We start from the raw sequence: 20,703 nt of genomic DNA, 5'->3' as shown, positions 1-20,703 counted from the left end.
TGCATGCGTGTTTCTCTCTCTCTCTCTCTCTCTCTCTAGCCTGGTTACATGGTGACCCCAGGAAGGTGCTCCATCCTACAGACAGCTATGGACAGTTCTGTGGTCAGACAATCAATGCGTAAGTCCACAATTCCACTTCTCTATCCTGACTGAGTTCTCTATCCTGACTGGATAAAATTGGTATCACGACCAGAAAAAGATGCTGAGACGGAGAATTGGAGACTCCTGTTACTGAACAAACACTCTATAGACATTTAGAAATGAGTACTATCACAATATAGAGCTTTTTACACTTATTCTAACCAAAAGAAAATCATTTACCCTATACCTTTAAGAACTGTTTTTGCGATTACTATTTCAACTTGCAAATCCGTCGTTCGGTCGATCTCGCCTCAATATATGGTTGCCAGTCCATTACGCCTCCCTGTTATACCCATATATGGAGATCCCTGATGTCATCATTATTAAGCCCTTATATGTGTAGGCAGCGGCGTAACTAACAACGCGACTGCGTGGGGGCCCAGAGGCAAGGGGGGCACACGGCCGCTCACCCGTGCCGTCTGTAAAATAAAATTATAAACACATACAGAGATGCAATGACAGTTGAGTTGAACGAAGTTTGGCGGAGCCTGGTGATGGCTGCTGCTATAGCACACACAGCCACCATACCATATGCATTAGGCACACGTGTGATGTGCCCCGCCTCCCCAACAGCTCTGTTAGAGCATAGGGCTGTAGGCTAACAACGTGAAGGAAGTCAGAAGTGTCTGTGTCGAGTGTGCATGCAGTGGGCTTTCCCAGTCTCGAGTCCCGACAGCCAGGTACGTGCACAAATCACAACTACAACTGTACAGTGCCCCGCTGATTATAAACCCACACACACAGTTTGGATTTGTTTTTACAGGCTGCTGTACATTTCCCCACTCAGCCGCTGCTGTTTCTAAGCCAAAAGCAGTCTGTTTTAGTTATTTTCGCCGGCGCGTGCGCGGGGGGGGGGGGGGGGGGAGGGGGGGTGCTGTCGTGTCGTCGGGGGCACTCGCTGATCAGCCTGCGTCGGGGCCCACTGGCATCTAGTTACGCGTCTGTGTGTAGGTCGTGAGTCACGCCTCGTGACATCATGCCTCGTGACACGCTCCATCAATATTAAGCCCATATATGGGAATGTCACTATATGGCCATATTGTGACAGCAATAAACATTGTGGTTGTCTCACTTGCAAATGAACCAAGTTGGTACAACACATGGATCTCCATATGTGGAGCTGACTAGATCATGACACTGACCTCATTAAACCCTGGATAGCCATACATGGTTTGACATACTAGATCTGCATATATGGAGCCAGCCAGCAACTATACATCTGACCTCAATGACACCAGTTAATAGTTTAACTCCTGCTTCTCAATTGTGCCGTGTTAAGAAGCTCTGTTGTTTCTTACTGGTAATTAGGACGTGTCTATGATTTCCTTGTTGCCATATTCATAACCATTTTTAGAACATCAATAAGCTGAACGCGAGGTCTCAGTTTACCGCTGATTGACAGACCGTTACCACGGAGGTGATGAAAAGGAATCATCTTCAGCAGGCTGCAGGACAGTGATAAGGGATGTATGTTTGTGAGTGTACTGGCAGTGCATGAAAATGAAGACGGGCCTATGTGTGTGTCTGTATCGGTGTGCGTATGTATGTGCGTGCATGCATTGGTGCGTGCATGCATGTGTACAATACATACGTGTGTATGTATGTGCGTGTGTGTGTGACATGTGTGTGTAAAGTAAACAGGTTTTTAAAGAGAAACAGACTGAGGTGAAGACTCAGATGGTCAGCCAATCTCATAAATGTTTGTGTTGGAGTGACATCTATTGGTGGTTTGTAGTTGCATGATGATCCCAGGTTCTCAGCGGGCTAACTCAATGATGTATTGATTTTGTGTTTTGTCTAATGTACATGTAGTGACATCGGATCACTTGTGATTCCCAATGACTAGAGCATGTTAATAAGACTTGCTCACAAGGTGAGGGTACATGTTTGATCAGACTTTAAGTCCCTGTCTGAAGCAAGATCATGTGGCCTACCCAGTTTCGAAATCACTTACTTGTTGATTAATTTAATGTGCTTTCAGAAATAAATCAAAAAATATTAATTTTGTGTCCTGCTGTTGTTCAGTCATCGTTCTCTAGAGAGATCTTTCAGCCATCAAAATCACTGATGCTCCAATAGCTCCTACGTATTAATGATTCAATGTCTAATAAGTTGATTCTGTAGTGAAATGTCATTCCAATAAAAGATGAATTACCAAAGTTTTGTTGCACATATCTCAATGTTGTAACGTTACGTCATATAATGTACTTACCGATACGGATCTTTCCCGATCCGATCTTTATATTTTTATATAACACTTATGCCATATCACAATAGCAAATATCCTAATGTATGTCACTCTAGTGTAGTCTGTTACAATTTAAATTATTGAAAGGCAAAATGTGACTATACTTTTATTAGAATGACTGTCATTGTGGTTTTTTTTTCTGGTCTTCGTTTGATGATCTCTGACTGGGACCAGAAGGAAAACAACTAGCATAAACACAACCGTTTTTTACAAAATCTCATTGCTTATACATCTTTCTTTGAGATTTACATTAGACAATTAAAAATCTGATCTTTTCTCCCCGATACCGATCTTTTGAAAATCATGAGATCGGAGGCGATTTCCGATCTCCGATCTCCCGATCCGATCAGGACAACCCTAGTGTTGTCCTTTGCATATCTCGAGAACCATCCTTCCGATTCACTTCACAATTGACACACTTCTGCTGTGTCAATTGTGAAGTCCATTGGATTTGCAGTTCTCCAGAACCGGCCTGGCCCGCTCCAAGTATCATGCAAACTGCCCATCTGAACGACTTCCCAGTGGCGGGTGTAGTGCTGAGTGCTAAGTGTGAAGTCCATCAGATCAGCGTTTGTCAATAACCGACTGGCATGTGGCATGAGGTTACAGGTTACACTGTACTACACTGTTTATTTGATAGTATAGTGGAGAGAGACAGGAAAAAGACACAAGGGCGTTCAACACGTACAGGCCCTGAGACAGACTTTAATTCAGATTGGCATGTTTATGTGGTACACAGCAAAGTCCCGAGTGTTGGACATCGACTCTGGGATGTATTGTGCATATACCTACACTACAGCATCAGGTTGACATAGATAGCACTAACACAACCGTGTGTTTTTATGATTTGACAGGAAAAAGCCAATCCTGTTCTATTTCAACATCCTTAAATGTGCCAACCCAGCTGTGTTGATCAACCTCCAGTGCCCTACCACACAGGTAAAACATACAAATATAAAAAAAAAATACTTTTTGAGTACTTTAGCATTTTCTGTTTTTGTCCTCCTGTTCCACATTTCTTTCAATGGCTGTGGATAAATTAAGCACATGTGTAATGAGGGCAGACGTGCTCTTGTGTATTACTGTCATCTAGCAACAGAATTCAAAATAGTTCACAACAGTGAATAGAATAGAATAATAGAATTGAATAGAATAGAGACCTTATTCTTTAGATATTATGTGGCAATTTCCCATTGGCTTCACTATGGTAGAAATAAAAACAACGAATAAACAATGTAAATGTACAAACAATTATATATAAAAAAGTGGAGCCACAGTTCTCTGTTCCTCTTTCAGATGTGCGTGACCAAGTGCCCAGACAGATTCTCAACCTACTCAGACATGCAGCTGCAGCACAAACTGAGCAGGAGTTACTGGGACTATTATAAACAGTTCTGTAAGCCTGGATTCAATAACCCCAATAAGGTATCATAGTATGTATTACAATACACAATTATTAAGCATTTTACAAAATCTGTAAAAGACCTGTAATGTGTATAGAATGACTTATTGTTAGTTGTCACATACATAGTGATTCATTAAGCTCTATAACAGTGTACAAAAGTTTATAATACCATATGCAATTAATTTTATGGTAATGATTAAGCAATGTTATTATTGAGGACATTTACTGTTATACAACAGTATACAGTTGTGATGAACAATTATAGTAATGCTAACAGAAGAGAACTCTTAACAACCACATCACTACAATTTATATAAAAGCCAGTCAGCTACCTGGCCAGATTCACCAGATACAGATCCCACGTTTGTTAACATGGATATATAACCAGTTGTTTGTGTTGACATCACATTTATAATTATAACCAGAATGTAATTTACCACAATCTTTGCATAGAGAGCTAAAGTAAAGACATAGTGATTATTTAAGATTTATTTTGCCAAGAGGACAAATTACCTTTCACCAGATTATACTGATAAAGGTTTACTCCCATCACATACACAGGGGCATAAATATATTCATCAACCTTCCAAGTAATGTAGTACAATAATATTTATCGCCTACAGTAAACCATGCAATAGATTGATTTAACACAGCTACCAAAGTACTGTAGAATACTACCATCTACCGGTATCTAGAATTGTACATGCCATATACAGTACACTACTAATACATTTGGTTGATGTGTATTTTCAAGCTCTCTCACTTTTATGCTAATCTCTCTCTTCCAGCCAGTATCTCAGGTTCTACGAGATGAGGACTGTCCCTCTATGATTGTACCTAGTAAACCATGTAAGTATGCTTTTCACCTAGTAAACCATGTAAGTATGCTTTTCACCTAGTAAACCATGTAAGTATGCTTTTCACCTAGTAAACCATGTAAGTATGCTTTTCACCTAGTAAACCATGTAAGTATGCTTTTCACCTAGTAAACCATGTAAGTATGCTTTTCACCTAGTAAACCATGTAAGTATGCTTTTCACCTAGTAAACCATGTAAGTATGCTTTTCACCTAGTAAACCATGTAAGTATGCTTTTCACCTAGTAAACCATGTAAGTATGCTTTTCACCTAGTAAACCATGTAAGTATGCTTTTCACCTAGTAAACCATGTACGGTAAGTATGCTTTTCATGCCACAGCACGGTGCACCACCTATGGAGACCAATATTTACAACTAATAACCGACTTATAGTCGAGAAGAAAGGTTTTTGGTTTCTACAGTATCTATCAAAGAATCGATATGAAAAAAATAAATAGAATAGACTTTTTATAATCGACTAAATTGATTAGTCTGATTAACCACTTAACCTTGTATTATATTTAGTTGTACAATGGTGGTGTACTTAAAATAATAAGAAGTTAAAATAGCCAAAATACAATCTTGTAGACTGTAGAGCTATACTATTTTCATTCATCTTTTAATCGTAATCGAGGAAATCGTTTTAAATAATCGTATATTGATTCTAAGTTATATATTCACCACCACCTCAGGGAAGTCATTGCAAGGCTTGGTCTTTATCAACATTCTGTGTACTGTGGTGTTAAGGCTCATACATAGTCTGGATTTTCGGTGGTTAGGTGACCACCGAACTACAACATGACGTCACGAGCCGCGGTGAAGAGCAAACCACCGCCACCGCTCCAGCCCTTCTCTCTGTTTTTACTCACCACCGCTCAACGTTATTTCAGCTCCGGTGGTCACCTCACCACCGCAGCGGTGGTCACCTCATCACCGAAAATCCAGACTATGAATAGGCCTTTAGTCATGCTTGCATATACTGTAGAAAGTTAGGCCCTATCCTACCCCATATCCCTAAACCTCTTTGCCATTTTTTACTATTTTTAAAAACGTTTTTAAATATTTCAAATAGCTGATCTACAAGCTCACAATGTGTAGATGTAGATCGGCTATTTTGTTTTTCAAAATATTAAATATGGGTACGTTTAGAGATAAGGGGTAAGGCAGCGCGCAAGATAGGGCCTTAGGGCTATATCTTGTGCCACCCCTTAACCCTTATCCCTAAACTTATTTGCCATATTTTACTATTTAAAAAAAAACCTAGGGATAAGGGATAAGGGTGGCGCAAGATGGAGTCCTACCTAGTCTCTATTAAGATTGTGACAGTCTAACTGTTTTTTGTTTTTTCATGTTTATCACATTTATATGTCTTTTTTATTATGTATTGTATGTGGAACATTTACATTGCCTGTTATTTCTTTCATTTTATTTTAACAGAACTATCATTCTATCATTGTCAATAATATTCTGATGTTGTCATACAAAAAATGCCTAATAAAAACAGTATAAAAAAAAAAAGATTGTGACAGTCTGACAGAAAGACATTCTTCTGTGTGTCTTAGTCCTGCAGAGGTGTCTACCAGACTTCATCACTCTGAATGGGACACTGACAGTAGCTAACAGGACAAGGTTTAAAGACGCACTGGACACCGCACGAAGTGTCACTGAACTCAGAGATGCTACCAAGTAAGCCATTCTATCTCTCTAACTACGTATAGGTTTGTTTACATGAATTAAAGTTCTCAGTCGCCACAACTGATTTCAGTCATTTGGAAACCAAAGAAGCCAGCATGTATGGAATCATGTTGCACAGCAAAATTATCTGTTATTATTTTAAGATTAGAGCATTTGTAGTTGTCAAACTAGCAATATGTTCAGACAACAATTTTACTAGAACATCATCATTTTACATATTGTGTTAATTGTTCTATGATTACCACGTCAAGCATAGTTATGTCTACGGTATTACATTTTAAATGTCTTCTCTCTGCAGAGGGATAACAGGGCTAGTGGACACCAAGGATCTTGGCATGAAGATAGTAGAAGATTATGCCAACTCTTGGACATGGATACTTATGTAACCACACACGCACGCACGCACACACACACACACACACACACACACACACACACACACACACGTGCCCGCGCACCTATTGAAGATCCCAATTGATGAACTGATTATTGTATCTGCAGATTCTGCACTAATAAAATGGTTGAAGCCTGCTTATAAACATAGCACACAACACGAACAATGAGCAAGTGTGCTTGCAATTTGCATGTCTCAGCTGTGCTAAAAGGCCAGAGAAAATAAGAATCCAGTGTGAGTCGGAACCTGTGCTTGTTTCCAATTCAACAGTATCAGTCTGCGAGCCAGTAGAGTCACATATTTCACCATGTTATATTGGAAAGTAGACAGTAGACCCCGGTCCCCCTGACTCCCATACCTCTATAGTTTTTAGCCTAGTCTTAGGCATGACCAGCAGCAACTGTTCGGCTGACCTTAGAGCTCTGGGTGGGGTGTTGTCTTGTAAAAGATCTGCAAGGAAGGGGGATGTATTCTAAAACGCACAATGTAGCGAGGCCAGAACCGGAGCTGGTAAGGAGGCTGGCAGTGTGACATTCTGGATGAACTGCAGGCAATGCCTGATCCATGCTGACATAATATTATATTATATATTATTATATTATATATTATAGGAAGTTGCAATACACTGATTATTACTGATTGCTTATCCTTGAGCTGTATGTCCTATTGTTTATGGCAATGCCAGTGATTTCTTTATTTTGTACAGCACTTTGGTCAGCACTATTGACTTGACTAGACATGATATCGTAAAGGCTTGTATGGTCTTGGAATTGCTGAACATTTCCGACAGTACTCAACTATTTACGGTTTGCATCATCCTTTTTGAAAACATTTTTCACTAGGTGTCGTTGAATTTTAATTTGGATGGTATTTATTTAGCACAGTTATTAGAAACATAATCCCTGTGAGATGCATCATCTCGTTTTCGAGGCCATCCTATTTAAAAGAATAGCACGTTTAATGGTTTAGGTACTTTCGATGAACATAACTGCAGATCAATTGATTTTATTTCCACAGTGTACATGCCTAATATTTGCACATGTGTTCGTTTTTGTCTTCCAGAGGTCTGCTGATAGCCTTAGTGGTCAGTCTAGCCTTTATCCTGCTGCTGAGGTTCACAGCTGGCCTGCTGCTATGGATTACAATCTTCACCGTCGTACTCCTTCTAGCATACGGTACACTCTGTTTTGCGCATGTGACTGTGATTAGATCAACTGTGTTAGATAACTGAGATTGAAAGAAAACCCTGACATTTTGAATTTCAGTTTGCTATTTGTCTTCAGCAAACACTTAATTGTCACACACTATTCCATGTCATTATTAGTTCATCATTTGTAGCATTCTAAATGTGCATCCATTTCTCTCTAGGCATGTGGTACTGTGCCATGGAGTTGTCTCAGCTCAGGATGAGAGAAGGTTCTGACGTTGCCATCATAGAAGTTGGCATGCAGACTGACCTACAAGTCTACCTACAGCTCAGGCAAACATGGATTATTTTCTGTAAGTATTTAACTTTCTAACTCAATCTGCTCTTTACTATTGTGTCTCTCTGTGTGTGTGTGTGTGTGTGTGTGTGTGTGTGTGTGTGTGTGTGTGTGTGTGTGTGTGTGTGTGTGTGTGTGCGCATTGTGCAGCTATGCGCACAGTGTTTTTTTTTTAAAACTTGCCTCTCTCTCTCAGTGGTGTCTTTAGGTGTGACAGAAGTTTCCATCGTGTTGATGTTGCTCTTTCTAAGGACGAGGATTCGTGTGGCTGTCACCCTGCTCAGGGAGGCTAGCATGTATGGAACATCACTTACCCTTTTGATCCTACATGTGCCAGTTACTATCGCCTGTGCACAACACATAGTTTATCAAATATGGCAATATTCATATTTTTTTGTTATAGAACAACCTTCACCCTTCTGGAACATAAAAAATAATGGAACTAATTAATTTAATTCTAATTAAAGTAGGCCTAATTAATTTGTAAAATGCTACTCCTAATGTCATTCACAGTAAATTAATTGTATCCAACATTGTCCAGCCCAACTTTTCCCTTCAGTATTTGTGTGCTTACTGTAGTTGGATTTTGAGTGACTGATGTTATTGCAATACTCAAAGAAAATAGAATCTTCCATCAATATTGTGCAGTCCTGTTTTATAATGATTGTATGTCTATTGATGCCTATTGAACTATTCATTTTTGGCCATTTTTTCATTGGCCATTATAGTTGCATATTTGACCTACTGAAGTAGCCTTATTAAAAGCCAGAACAAAACAGAACATTTATTTTAAATTATACCATTTGTACTTTTGTCTTTCAGCGGGTTGTCACATTTCATAATGGGAATAATGTCTTATTCTAGCTTAAAAAAATTACCATTACAACTTCCAATTCAAGTGAGACATTTAAGACACGAGTAGCTGTTTAATTGTGTTGTTTGATGTCTTTTACAGAGCCATTAGCTACATCATGTCTAGCCTGTTCTATCCAGTGATCACCTTCTTCTTGCTAGCTGTCTGTCTCTCCTACTGGGCAGTTACTGCTGTGTATCCTCCTCACCAGGCACTGGGAACACTACATAAGTTGTGTTGGAATTGGATTGTTTTTTTTTTATGTTGTGTGTATTTAATGTTTGTTAATGTTTGTATCTGAACATGTTGCCCACGCTCTGGCAAATCAGAAAATGTCCATGGCCATATAGTATACACAGTATATACCTTAACCAGGATTGAACCAGTTTCCTCGCATCATCGGGAGAGGCTGTGTACAAGGTGATGTCTCCTGAACCTAACTGCTCCTATGCCAACAGAACGTGTGACCCTGAGGTACCTTTCATTCTATCAGACATTTTCTTGTGCTTTCCCAGTGTTCAGAACCGTGTCAGTGAATTAACTCCTCTCAACCTCTCTCAGACTTTCAACAGCAGTGGCATACGAAACAAAGCCTTGTGCTCCGGGTCGCAGTGCATGTTTGCCTTCTACGGCGGCGAGACCCCCTACCATCGCTACCTGTTTGTGCTGCAGCTGTCCAACCTACTGGTGTTTCTGTGGCTGGTGAACTTCAGCCTGGCGCTGGAGCAGTGCACCCTGGCCGGGGCCTTCGCAAGCTACTACTGGGCCAGGAGAAAGCCTCAGGACATCCCGCCATGCCCACTGTTCTCTTCCTTTAGCAGGGCAATAAGGTAACAGCAATTCTGTTTGTAAATGCATCAAAGATGCGATTATAATCCATCTATAATGGATAAAGCCTTGGCCTGGAAGAGAGGTCATCAGGTGGTCCCCAACCTTCACACTGCAGAACTTAATTATTTTTCTGCCATCTACGAATATATTCGACCCCCCGCTAGGGTATGGCAGGTGCCAACTATGTACATGTTTGTACCCCCGTATACTCCATATATGACAGTGGGGACTGTCAATTTACCCTTTAACGTTGATCCGGTTGCTATGCAACGCCTCCGTCCCCACCAGCTATGGGTTCTTTACATCAAGCTCCATTTAGACTCCATAAGCAGGATTTTCAAAGCGTATATCTTTTCTACGTCCGAGCATAGACATGGTAACGCCCCGCCTGCCTCTGATTGGCCTACCGACACTGCCGGCCTTACCAGAGTTTCCTCTGAGGTGGAAGATAGTTAGCTGGATAGTCTGCCGCGAGGTTACTCCTTGGTGGGAAATAAATAAATAATACAAGTACGATACACAAGAGAATGACAGCTTAGTACGCACGACAGTAACTTTTATTTTTGTAGAAGAGGCAAACTAATATTGTTTATGCCGTTGGCCTGTTTATGTGTAAATTTGAAACATTATTGTACTGTAAAAAGGTCTCTTTTCCCTTGATCTTTATCTTTTTTAGTATAACAGTATTAGTTTACTATAATTAGATTAATACACGATAATCAACACTAACACTTTAATTTTGAACACAGCCAAATCAAATCATAGTACATACGTGTTCAATCAATTATTCAATCAAAGCAAACGGCACAAACAATATTAGTTTGCCTCTTCTACAAAAATGTAAGTTACAAGTTACTGTCGCATTTTGCCATTCTCTTGTACTTATTGTATTATTTCCCACCACGGAGTACACTTGCATCTCGGAGGACAGGCAAGACGGGCAGTGTCGGTAGGCCAATCAGAGGCAGGCAGGGCGTTACCATGTCTATGCTCGGACGTAGAAAAGATATACGCATTTTCAAAGCCCTCTATCTTCGAGTGCTGTCCATGGTGAGCCGTCGCACTTCCGATGTTCGGATTTCATTTGTGACTTTGTCTCGCATCGCTCGCGACATATAACCGTTTCTGGCGAGAGGTAAAGGTTGTGAGCTAATGATAATGATGAATCCTCACAACAACAACCCCCTCCTCCCTGATAACCCGGAAATGAGCCTATGGGAGCCTATGGCTGGCACATCTTAGCTATGCTTATGCTACCACCTAGCGGGCAAAAAAGAGTTAATGTCCATGTTATATAATATGAACTGTTGATGTGTCTGTCTCTGCAGGTACCATACAGGCTCGCTGGCATTCGGAGCGCTGGTTTTGTCACTGGTCCAAATGGTCCGAATAGTACTGGAATACCTGGAGCAGAAACTGAGAGGTTTGCAATCCACACACACATGCACACACACGCATGCATGCACCCACGCACGTACACACACAAAGATCAACTAGGTATGTGTAAGAAAACCGTGTGTGTGTGTGTGTGTGTGTGTGTGTGTGTGTGTGTGTGTGTGTGTGTGTGTGTGTGTGTGTGGGAGATACTGAGAGAGAGAGATTATTACCTGGTGGTCATTCATCGTTGCCCGACGTCATCTGTCAACGAATGCTAGTAGATGATCCTTTGTGCACATAATCATAGCCTCATGTAACAAAACCTGTTTGATATGATAAACACTTTAACAAGGAACCTCTTCAGTGAATGAAATGGACATCCTGCTGGGATTCCCAACCGTGTGGAAAGTGAGTTGGTTGAGCACATGGCAGGTGCTGCTCCTGGTTTGGCACACAGGCAACGATCAAAGGCTGTTTTATGGTCCTAGAGTATATCCAACCACTTCCACTATTTTGCTCATTGTGTGAGTGTGTGTGTGTGTGTGTGTGTGTGTGTGTCCTGTCTAGTAGTGTCAAGTAATAGTATGTCAACAATGTGCTATATATATTTTTTTCTCTCTTCTTTTCCCTCTGTGTGTTAAGCAGCATGTGCAGCAGCTATATCTGGTTGGACCATATAATGTATAACCTAATTCTGATCAGGGTTTGGGTCTATTGTATTACGCCTCTTGTGCAGATCCAAATAAAATAAATCAAATGTGTGTGTGTGTGTGTGTGTGTGTGTGTGTGTGTGTGTGTGTGTGTGTGTGTGTGTGTGTGTGTGTGTGTGTGTGTGTGTGTATGTGCGCGTGTGCGTGCGTGCGTCTAGGATGCGACAACGCAGGAGCCAGGTTCATACTGTGTTGTCTGAAGGGCTGTTTCTGGTGTCTGGAACAATTCATCCGCTATTTGAACCGAAATGCCTACATCATGGTGCGTTTTTCTATGCATTACTCTCAAAGTATCATTAATTTTACAGTATAGAGTATGTACTACATGTATGTATATGTGTAGTAGTATAATAATAGTGATAGTAGTGTCAGTGCTATGTTTTTTAGATAAAATAAAATGGGTGATGGACAATGTCTCCATATATGGCTCAGCGCCGGACATGGCTATCTCTCAGGTCTTTGGCGGCACGCGCACAGAATTATTTTTGATGGAAGGTTCTTGAGTTACGTGAAATACAGAAACACATACTGTACACACTGACACAGAGCGGAGTGAAAGTCATGTGCTAAGAAAAAGGGGGGAAAAACTCAAAAGATTTAGTACGGTACTCAAGTAAATGCAGTTCGTTACAGTCCACCACTGGTTACAGTTTGCAGCTCCGTCCACAATGAGTTGTTGTTGGAGTAGAATTTCTTTAATATGCTTTGTGTTCAGCCGACAGCCATGCCTGATATGAGTGGATTGCTTTGCTGAAAGTGTACATTTTTGTACAACTCGCCGTCTCCCTTTCGGAGTGCTTTTACCTTATATACGGCCTTGGAATCTGTAATTCCTCCGTGAACCATGATTTGTTATTGCCTTTTTCATCTGTCTATAGGTAGCCATCTACGGTAAGAACTTCTGTACATCTGCCAGGGAGGCATTCTTCCTGCTTATGAGAAATGTAGTCAGGTAAGGCTACTATGGTGTAAAAATATGACTATAGATACCATAGCCTGCGGTGAAATAATGCTAATACACAGCTTTAATTAATTAATTAATGTTTGTTTGTTCATTTACACCGTCCTAATGAATACATGTACCAGAATGTATTGTAGATAAGGTTCTCATCAGCAGATACTGTATATTTACAGCATTACAGCCATTGATAGAGTTTCCGAACACAAAACAAACACAAAGCATTTAAAGGAAGTTAGGAAGAACATACCATTATGCTTTGTGATTTGCTTGGGTTACTTTGGGTTTGCTTTGGAGTCCTCAACCACTGAATGTCACAATATACTGACACCACTGGGTGGCAGTAATTAGCTGTACTGCTACAGCAATTCAGGACATTGACAATAATTGGCTATAAAGCCTATAATACGTGTTCATTTAAGAGTATGAGGAGTGTTAAACAAGAATTAAGAAGGTTTATTTGTCATTACTGATACTGGTAAAAAAAGGAAAAAAGTCGATATTTTACAGTAACTTAATATGAATTAATATTCTTTGTTTATGTTCTATACAGAATGTTAGAGTGTAGAGGCATGACTCTAGTCTCCTGTAAGGAAGTCTTAACCCATTCTGACCTGAGATCAGATTCATACGAGGTTTCCGCCGGACACACACTGGTCTGATGAACCCATTCTGACCTGAGATCAGATTCTAAAAAAATTCAGTCGCTCTTCGATTTTTCAAAAATAGCAGACCTACAAGCTCGTATCGCGCCACTCGGTGGCGCGATATGAGCTTGTACTGTAGATCTGCTATTTTTCAATAGCTAAAGCATAACATGATGCCGACACCAAAATGGGTGCCCGGTCAGAATGGGTTAAAAGAGCTATCTAATTATTTGCAAACTTTAGTTGTATCTGATTACCTGCTAGGGGAATACTATACAATGTTCAGGAAACCAAATGGAAGCTAGATAGAAAAGCTAGATAGAAATAAGTGGAAAATATAGATGTTCTAGTTTGAAATCAGGCCTAAAGGGATTGCCTGAATAAACAAGCAGAAACACTGGTTGAATGCTGTAGAAGTGTTTCACAATGTCCCTACTTGAACCTGGGCAACAAGCAGGAGTGAGGAGCGTGTACAAAGGGATTATTGCAGGATCACTGACTCTACACTCTCTGTTGTCCTCAGGGTTGCCGTTCTGGACAGAGTCACAGACTTCTTGCTGTTTCTGGGTAAAATACTAATAGCAGGAGGAGTCGGTAAGTCCCTGTGCCTGTGGTATTTGAATTGATCTTTAAAGGGGGTGTACGTGATTATTATAATTTGTTTGTTAAAATAAGTGTTACATTGCTCTACATTCCCATACTAATCATATAATCATTATACAGTGTTTGTTCAGGAGTCCCAGGATTCTTCAGCTCTTTAGTGAACAGAAAATATATTCTTAGGTCAGGATATCAATTGTATCCAATTAGCAGAGTGAACTCATGCAGGATACAGGATAAACCAGTGCAGTAAACTGGAAGAAATGTGAAAAATGTAATTGGAACATTGCAATATACAATTGAAGCTGATAATGACCTTTGGCCCCCGGCATGCAGATCGCCGGCTGGTCGGTGGGCCCTTTTGGCCTGTCGGCCTCCTGTCCCAGCCTGGGGCCCCAAAGCGGGTGCTCCTCGTCCGTTTTTTCTCGATTTTATTGGTTTCTCGATTTCACATATACGTATGTGTGTGTTCTGTAGGTGTGTTGGCATACCTATTCTTCACCAAGAAGATTCCTGGCATTCAGGAGGAAGTACCAACTCTTAACTATTACTGGGTCCCCCTACTGGTCAGAAACACCTTCTCTCACACACATACAATATACTATACACTAAAGCTCTGTACGGTAAAAAAGCTCTAATCCTTGTATTTGTATTCTTTGCATCAGTCGGTGGTGATAGGTTCCTATCTGATTGCCCATGGCTTCTTCAGTGTATACACTATGTGTGTGGACACCTTGTTTCTCTGCTTCTGTAAGTAAAGTATCACTGTAACTACATCAGAAATGCATCCTGTAACAGTTCCTATTGTACCAGTAACAGTGGGACTCTATTGAGACAATATTAGAGAAATTATGTTCTTTTATACCAATACCATCAGAGAGAAGCTTAATATATTAAAAGATTCAACTAATTATGCATTGCTCTTTCAGTCATGACAATCATTTTATTGAATCTAATGTTTCCACCTACTGACCTTCATCAGAATATAGTTTTATTTAATCTATATTATTAAGCACCACCTTCACCCATCTGCAAACGCAAGAATACATAATAGAACTTTTGTTTTCATGTATAATTTGTTTTCCAATATCCATATGGATATTTGATCATAATATCACAGATAATGAGGGAGACGTGAATAGAAAATCTTTTCACAGATTACTTGTGGTAGGTAGGTAGTGGGGATGTTAATTAGCTGTGGGGGCGCATACCACACACACTCGCGCATACATGGTCACATGTGCAGACGCAGACTGAAACAACCTCTGAAATATGGTGGCCTATTAAGTTCCGGAATATCAAATTGTATTATCTTTAGTACTTTATTAGTGTTGTCATCAGTTATGCATTTATTAATTGTGTGGTTTTAATTGAGTTAATTAATGCACTTAATGGTGTTAATGCTTTGCATAAGAACATAATCTGTTCTATAATATATCATATGGCATTTCTAATATTCTGTTAAAACTTGCATTAATATGAATCTTGGTTCATATATGACATTTTGGTTCATTCATATAACAGCATAATCCATAATCAATTTATCTTTTTCTCTTTCCATTATCCCATTTTTACATTGATCTTCCTCAATCTGCCTATCTGTTATCCATGAATCCATCTTTGTCCACACCTTCATTTTCTCCCTCCATTCCTGCAACACATCAGGTGAAGATTTGGAGAGAAACGATGGTAGCGCAGAAAAGCCTTTCCTAATGTCTCCAGAACTGCGCAGAATTCTGGGAAAACCTAGCCATTGACAATGATGGTGCTCATCCTCTGCACATCACCATACCAGTCCCTGGCCTGGTTGGTCATATTCTCCCTGAGTTGGTGAAGCCAGCAGACCACTGCATGCATTTGTATGCACTAGTCTTCACATTCTGTGATATCCCTGTCCACTACTCTGTTTTCCTCCCTTGGTAAATTGTGTATTTATATAGCGCCTTTATCCAAGGCGCTTTAGGTTGTGCATTGCATTCACCCATTCACACACACATTCATACACTGATGCCGGAGGAAACAATGCAAGGCACCAACCTGCACATCGGGAGCAATTAGGGGTTCAGTGTCTTGCTCAAGGACACTTCGACACTAACTCTGGGGGAGCCCGGGATCGAACTGGGAACCTTGTGTTTCCCACCCGGCCACTCTACCCCTGAGCCACCGCCGCCCCATGACATGGAAGTGTTTACATTCAATATGTTCCATGCAGCAACAACAGGGCTTGTGTTTGCGTTGTCCAGACACTGTGCAACTGTATTTAATTGGAACAAGCACTGATTACTGAAGAATGGTTGTTGGAAGAGACAAGTGAGATGCGTTACTTGAACTACGTACGTAGCATCCCACCATAGTCCTTTAACAATTTACTCCTGCATCATTTACAACTTAAAGAATAGTTGTAAAAGCTTTACTTCTCATTGACTGAGAGAGACTCAGGATGACACTTGCTCATACCAATGTCATCATCATCATTTTTCGACCGCGGTCGAGATCATGGATTTCACAATGCCACGCCAGACTTCCCGGTCCTTCATTGCCACCCCCAGTTCCTGCTTACTGATGCATGTGTCCCTAGCGAACGACAGTTTTCTACCTCTGGTCTGCTTTGAGGCAGGACTCCAGAGAAGAAGGGAAGATAACCTCATTGTCAGCTCTGTAGCAGTGGCCGGCAAACTGTTTTCTTCTGGATTGGACTAGTGAAGAAACACGGGGAAGGTTGCCGCCCAAAATACAGATGTCTTAAATCTGTGCACTTAACGTAACTAAATTATGAGATTAACAGATTGTCATCTGGACTGTTATGCAAAGAACTTCTAGTTACAAACAATATCATAGTCATGTGGGTTATATGCTAATTATGACACAGCTTTGGCCATGCCCTTAAAGGGATTGTGACATTAAAAAAAAGGTTTTGGAATTGTTCTTATTTTTTTTAGGTTTTCTAATCTCAATTGCACCCAAAAAACATGAACTTTTAACATTCAGTAGATTTTCTGTGATCTGGGGTTTTCTGGCTCAAACAGGTGCTCTGATTTGCCGGCAGATTGTGATGTAAGATCCTGCAAATCCCATATATGTCAATGGGATTTGCCAGCAGATGTCACTGTTTTCACTGTGTTGCCTGTTTTCATTGTAGCTCAAAAGGCTTCTAAACCCCAAAGAAAACTTCAGACCACAGAAAATCCACTGAATGTTCAAAGTTCAGGTTTTTTGGGTGTAATTGAGGTCATAAAACCTAAAATAAAAAATAAAAATAAAAATAAATGAAAATGAATGTCATAAAACCTTTAACTGACAGGTTAAGCCATTATAGCTCTAGTACAGCACATGTGGTTTAAGCCTGAATTCCTGCTTGTCAGAACTCACTACTGACTTTGTCTATTGTCTTCATTGATTCAAGTCAAGACGAAATCATTAGAGACTATCACTGTATAGCAGGCTTTACCAGCCTGGTTCACTGCTGACATCTAGTGAAGTATTCTCACATCACATTAATAAAAGAAGAAGATTCAATCAAAATGTTTACATTAAACACTCTGAATTGCCAACACGTATCACTGCAGAGGAACTACAGGCAGAGATTTAAAATGTACTTGGTGGTGTGCATACCACAAAGAAATATATTAAGGTACCTGACCATCTCAGGAATGTTTGTATGCCGACCATTCGTTCGACTTCCTCCGCAATCAACATGCAGTCTGGAGCTCCCTTTGACTATAAATACAGTACGCACACAGATGTACATGTCTGTGAACTCAAGATATGATGAACATAGTATGCATTGTTCATCCATCTTTGGCCACACCTTCATTTTCTCACGTACGGTAGTAGCACAGGAAAAACTTTCCTCATGCCCCCAGAACTGCACAGAATTATGGGAAAACTGATTCCATTAGTGCCATTAGCATTCAATTTGGTTGCTTCAATTGGCTATAGTGAACATCAGTAATGATTGCATGATTGCTGTTGTCCTTTAAGTCCTCATCTGAATTTGCATAGAAAGAAAATGTATGTTTGTGACAGAATATATTATCGCCACAGAGCAGTGTTAATATTTTGTTGACTAAGACTAAAAAAAGATTAAGGTTTTTGATTATTTCGTCGTCTAAGACTAGACTCAGACTATTCAATTTCAAAAGACTAAATCTTTTCTGGCAAAATTAACATTGCATTAAGACTAAGTCTATAAAAACTAAGATTTTATAGTCGACTAAGACTAGACCAAGACTAGACAATTTCAGAAGACTAAATGGTGTTATTCAAAAGACTAAGACTAAACCAAAATCGGATGAAAAAATGTGCACTGCCGCAGATTATTTACATGAATGTGATATGTACTGCACTCAGTGCACTGTATACATACTGTGACACCTGATAAGGGCTTTGTACATTGTATGTCTTTATCGAAAATGATACACAGAGTCATTATTTTTCTCACCATTATGTCTAAATAGTAACACTGCTCAATTCATTCATTTGATTCCAACAAGCTAATACAGTCTTTGTATACTCTGTCTTCCTGGATTTAAATTAAATTGAAATGGCTAGTGTCAATCATGTTAAAGTTATGTTCTGTTGACGTATTTAATGCAAAGTTTTGGGGTTTGTGCATTTAATACATTTTGACAAGAAATTGCTGTTTTTTATGGTAATACATATAGTTATGTCCTTTTGTAAAAATGTTTTGTCTTTTATACATAATATTGAAGTGAAATGTTGATTTTACAATAAATTATTGTATGAAAATGTAGTTCTGTGTTGAGTTTTAAATCTATAAGAAAGGCATTTGTTATTCAAACCGATCAGTCAAATAATGTGTAATCAGTGTTTTGTCAAAACATCTACAGTATCAGCAGGCAAACTTCTACATAGCTTTATATGAAGACAAAAATCGATATCTTATAAAAAGGCCATAGTCCACTCAGTGCCTATTTAGTATTTACCAATACAGTCTCCAATATCACTGCAATCAATAGATTCTGATATAGATGGAAATAATAGACCCACTTTGTTCCAATATAAAGTGCTTTGCAAATAAAATGTATTATAATAATATTAATAATTATTATTATTAGACAGTGTGGCAATGCCACGCATTAGCGCAATACCTTTGTTCTCTACTCTATACTTCTCTCTGTCGCTCTAGTCTCACGCAGGCACACGCAACATGACACGCTCCTATCATTACTAATTACACCAGCAGGTGTCGCAGTCTGTCTAAATTGTGGGGAGATATCTAGTTTGGGCACTTTTGGGTAGTAAACATACTAGTAGGTAGCCGCAATTTGCAACTCTAGATTTTTTTACAATGGGTTGAATCTAGAGTTGCAACAAGCTCCATCCACTTCCTATTCATCATTTTTGGTTTGTGATCTGCTTGTCTTAAATGATGTTAAAGTTTAACAGTTAAACTCACCAACATTGCAGCTGCAGTCCAAGCTTGAATTATCCTCTTTCAATCTGCCGAGCTTGTTTTTCATAAAAATCCACCGTAGAGATGTTATGAGCTACTTTCTGTCAAGACATCCTCTCCTCTGCAAATGATAATTTTTTTAAGTGTTGCAGTTTGGAAGCACTCGTTTCTATTAACGGGTCGCGCTGCTGCCTCCTGCATTATGTGCAAATTCAAAACAGGTTGAACGCAGGGCCGTTCAGTGACTTACGACGAGTGCTTCCAAACTCCAGCACTTATAAAAAATAATCACTTGCAGAAGATGTCTTGACAGAAAGTAGCTCATAACATCTCTACGGTGGATTTTTATGAAAAACAAGCTCGGCAGATTGAAAGAGGATAATTCAAGCTTGGACTACAGCTGCAATGTTGGTGAGTTTAACGTCGTTTAAGACAAGCAGATCGCAAACCAAAAATGATGAATAGGAAGTGGATGGAGCTTGTTGCAACTCTAGATTCATATGGATTCAACCCATTGTAAAAAAATCTAGAGTTGCAAATTGCGGCTAACTAGTAGGTGCCTGTGGAAAGCCTGTCTGTCCTGCACCAACATTTTTGATAAAATTAAATAAAATGTTCTGTTTTCTTGTTGCCAATATGAATAAGATTCATATATATGTTGATTTATGCATTCATCAACAATAATAAAATAAATAATAATACTAATAAATACAGCAGGTAGGCTACATGTCGCCATGGACCAATCAGGGACGAGTATTTTGAATATGGGCGGGGGCTTTGCTTCGCTGATGGATGGATGCTTCTGTCCTGATGAGAAAAGGAGGAGGAGGCGACAGAGCCCACACAGCTGTACAACATGATGGAAACGAAGTCTGCACAACTTTTGTTATTATTATCAGAAGAAGAGACTTGTGTGTGTAGGTTAAATAGTCCTTGGCGAACAACACAGCTGTGGTTTTTCAGCCATTTTAAAGGTCACACCGGTCTTACGTCCAAGTTTTTAGAGAGACAGATAGAATTGGGTTAAACAAACTCACAACAGGACGGGCTCACGGAACCCGGCAGGGTCTGTCTGAACTGAAGAACC

At 39.8% G+C, this 20,703-nt stretch overlaps 1 protein-coding gene across 1 annotated transcript in view; it reads left to right on the top strand.

Annotated features, from left to right (window-relative positions):
- The window catches only part of LOC310871196 (choline transporter-like protein 5-A), a gene marked incomplete at its 5' end in the record, with an annotated part of 39,922 nt that extends 22,183 nt beyond the window's left edge, over positions 1-17,739 (top strand). Inside the window, 20 exons of the mRNA XM_083782685.1 lie at positions 40-118; positions 3,244-3,328; positions 3,686-3,814; positions 4,583-4,643; positions 6,214-6,337; positions 6,645-6,728; positions 7,803-7,915; positions 8,109-8,240; positions 8,421-8,520; positions 9,180-9,272; positions 9,464-9,551; positions 9,639-9,907; positions 11,237-11,331; positions 12,154-12,257; positions 12,874-12,947; positions 14,124-14,194; positions 14,678-14,766; positions 14,866-14,950; positions 15,866-17,111; positions 17,528-17,739. Coding sequence (XP_083638811.1) covers positions 40-118; positions 3,244-3,328; positions 3,686-3,814; positions 4,583-4,643; positions 6,214-6,337; positions 6,645-6,728; positions 7,803-7,915; positions 8,109-8,240; positions 8,421-8,520; positions 9,180-9,272; positions 9,464-9,551; positions 9,639-9,907; positions 11,237-11,331; positions 12,154-12,257; positions 12,874-12,947; positions 14,124-14,194; positions 14,678-14,766; positions 14,866-14,950; positions 15,866-15,957 — 1,967 coding nt within the window. The 3' untranslated portion in view covers positions 15,958-17,111; positions 17,528-17,739. The remainder of the gene's footprint in view (positions 1-39; positions 119-3,243; positions 3,329-3,685; positions 3,815-4,582; positions 4,644-6,213; positions 6,338-6,644; positions 6,729-7,802; positions 7,916-8,108; positions 8,241-8,420; positions 8,521-9,179; positions 9,273-9,463; positions 9,552-9,638; positions 9,908-11,236; positions 11,332-12,153; positions 12,258-12,873; positions 12,948-14,123; positions 14,195-14,677; positions 14,767-14,865; positions 14,951-15,865; positions 17,112-17,527) is intronic.
- Between the last annotated feature and the right edge of the window lie 2,964 nt (positions 17,740-20,703).

This window comes from Protomyctophum parallelum, assembly GCF_964188405.1.
Source record: "Protomyctophum parallelum genome assembly, chromosome: 14".
Lineage (NCBI taxonomy): Eukaryota > Metazoa > Chordata > Actinopteri > Myctophiformes > Myctophidae > Protomyctophum > Protomyctophum parallelum.
This window is presented reverse-complemented; position numbering and strand designations above follow the sequence as displayed.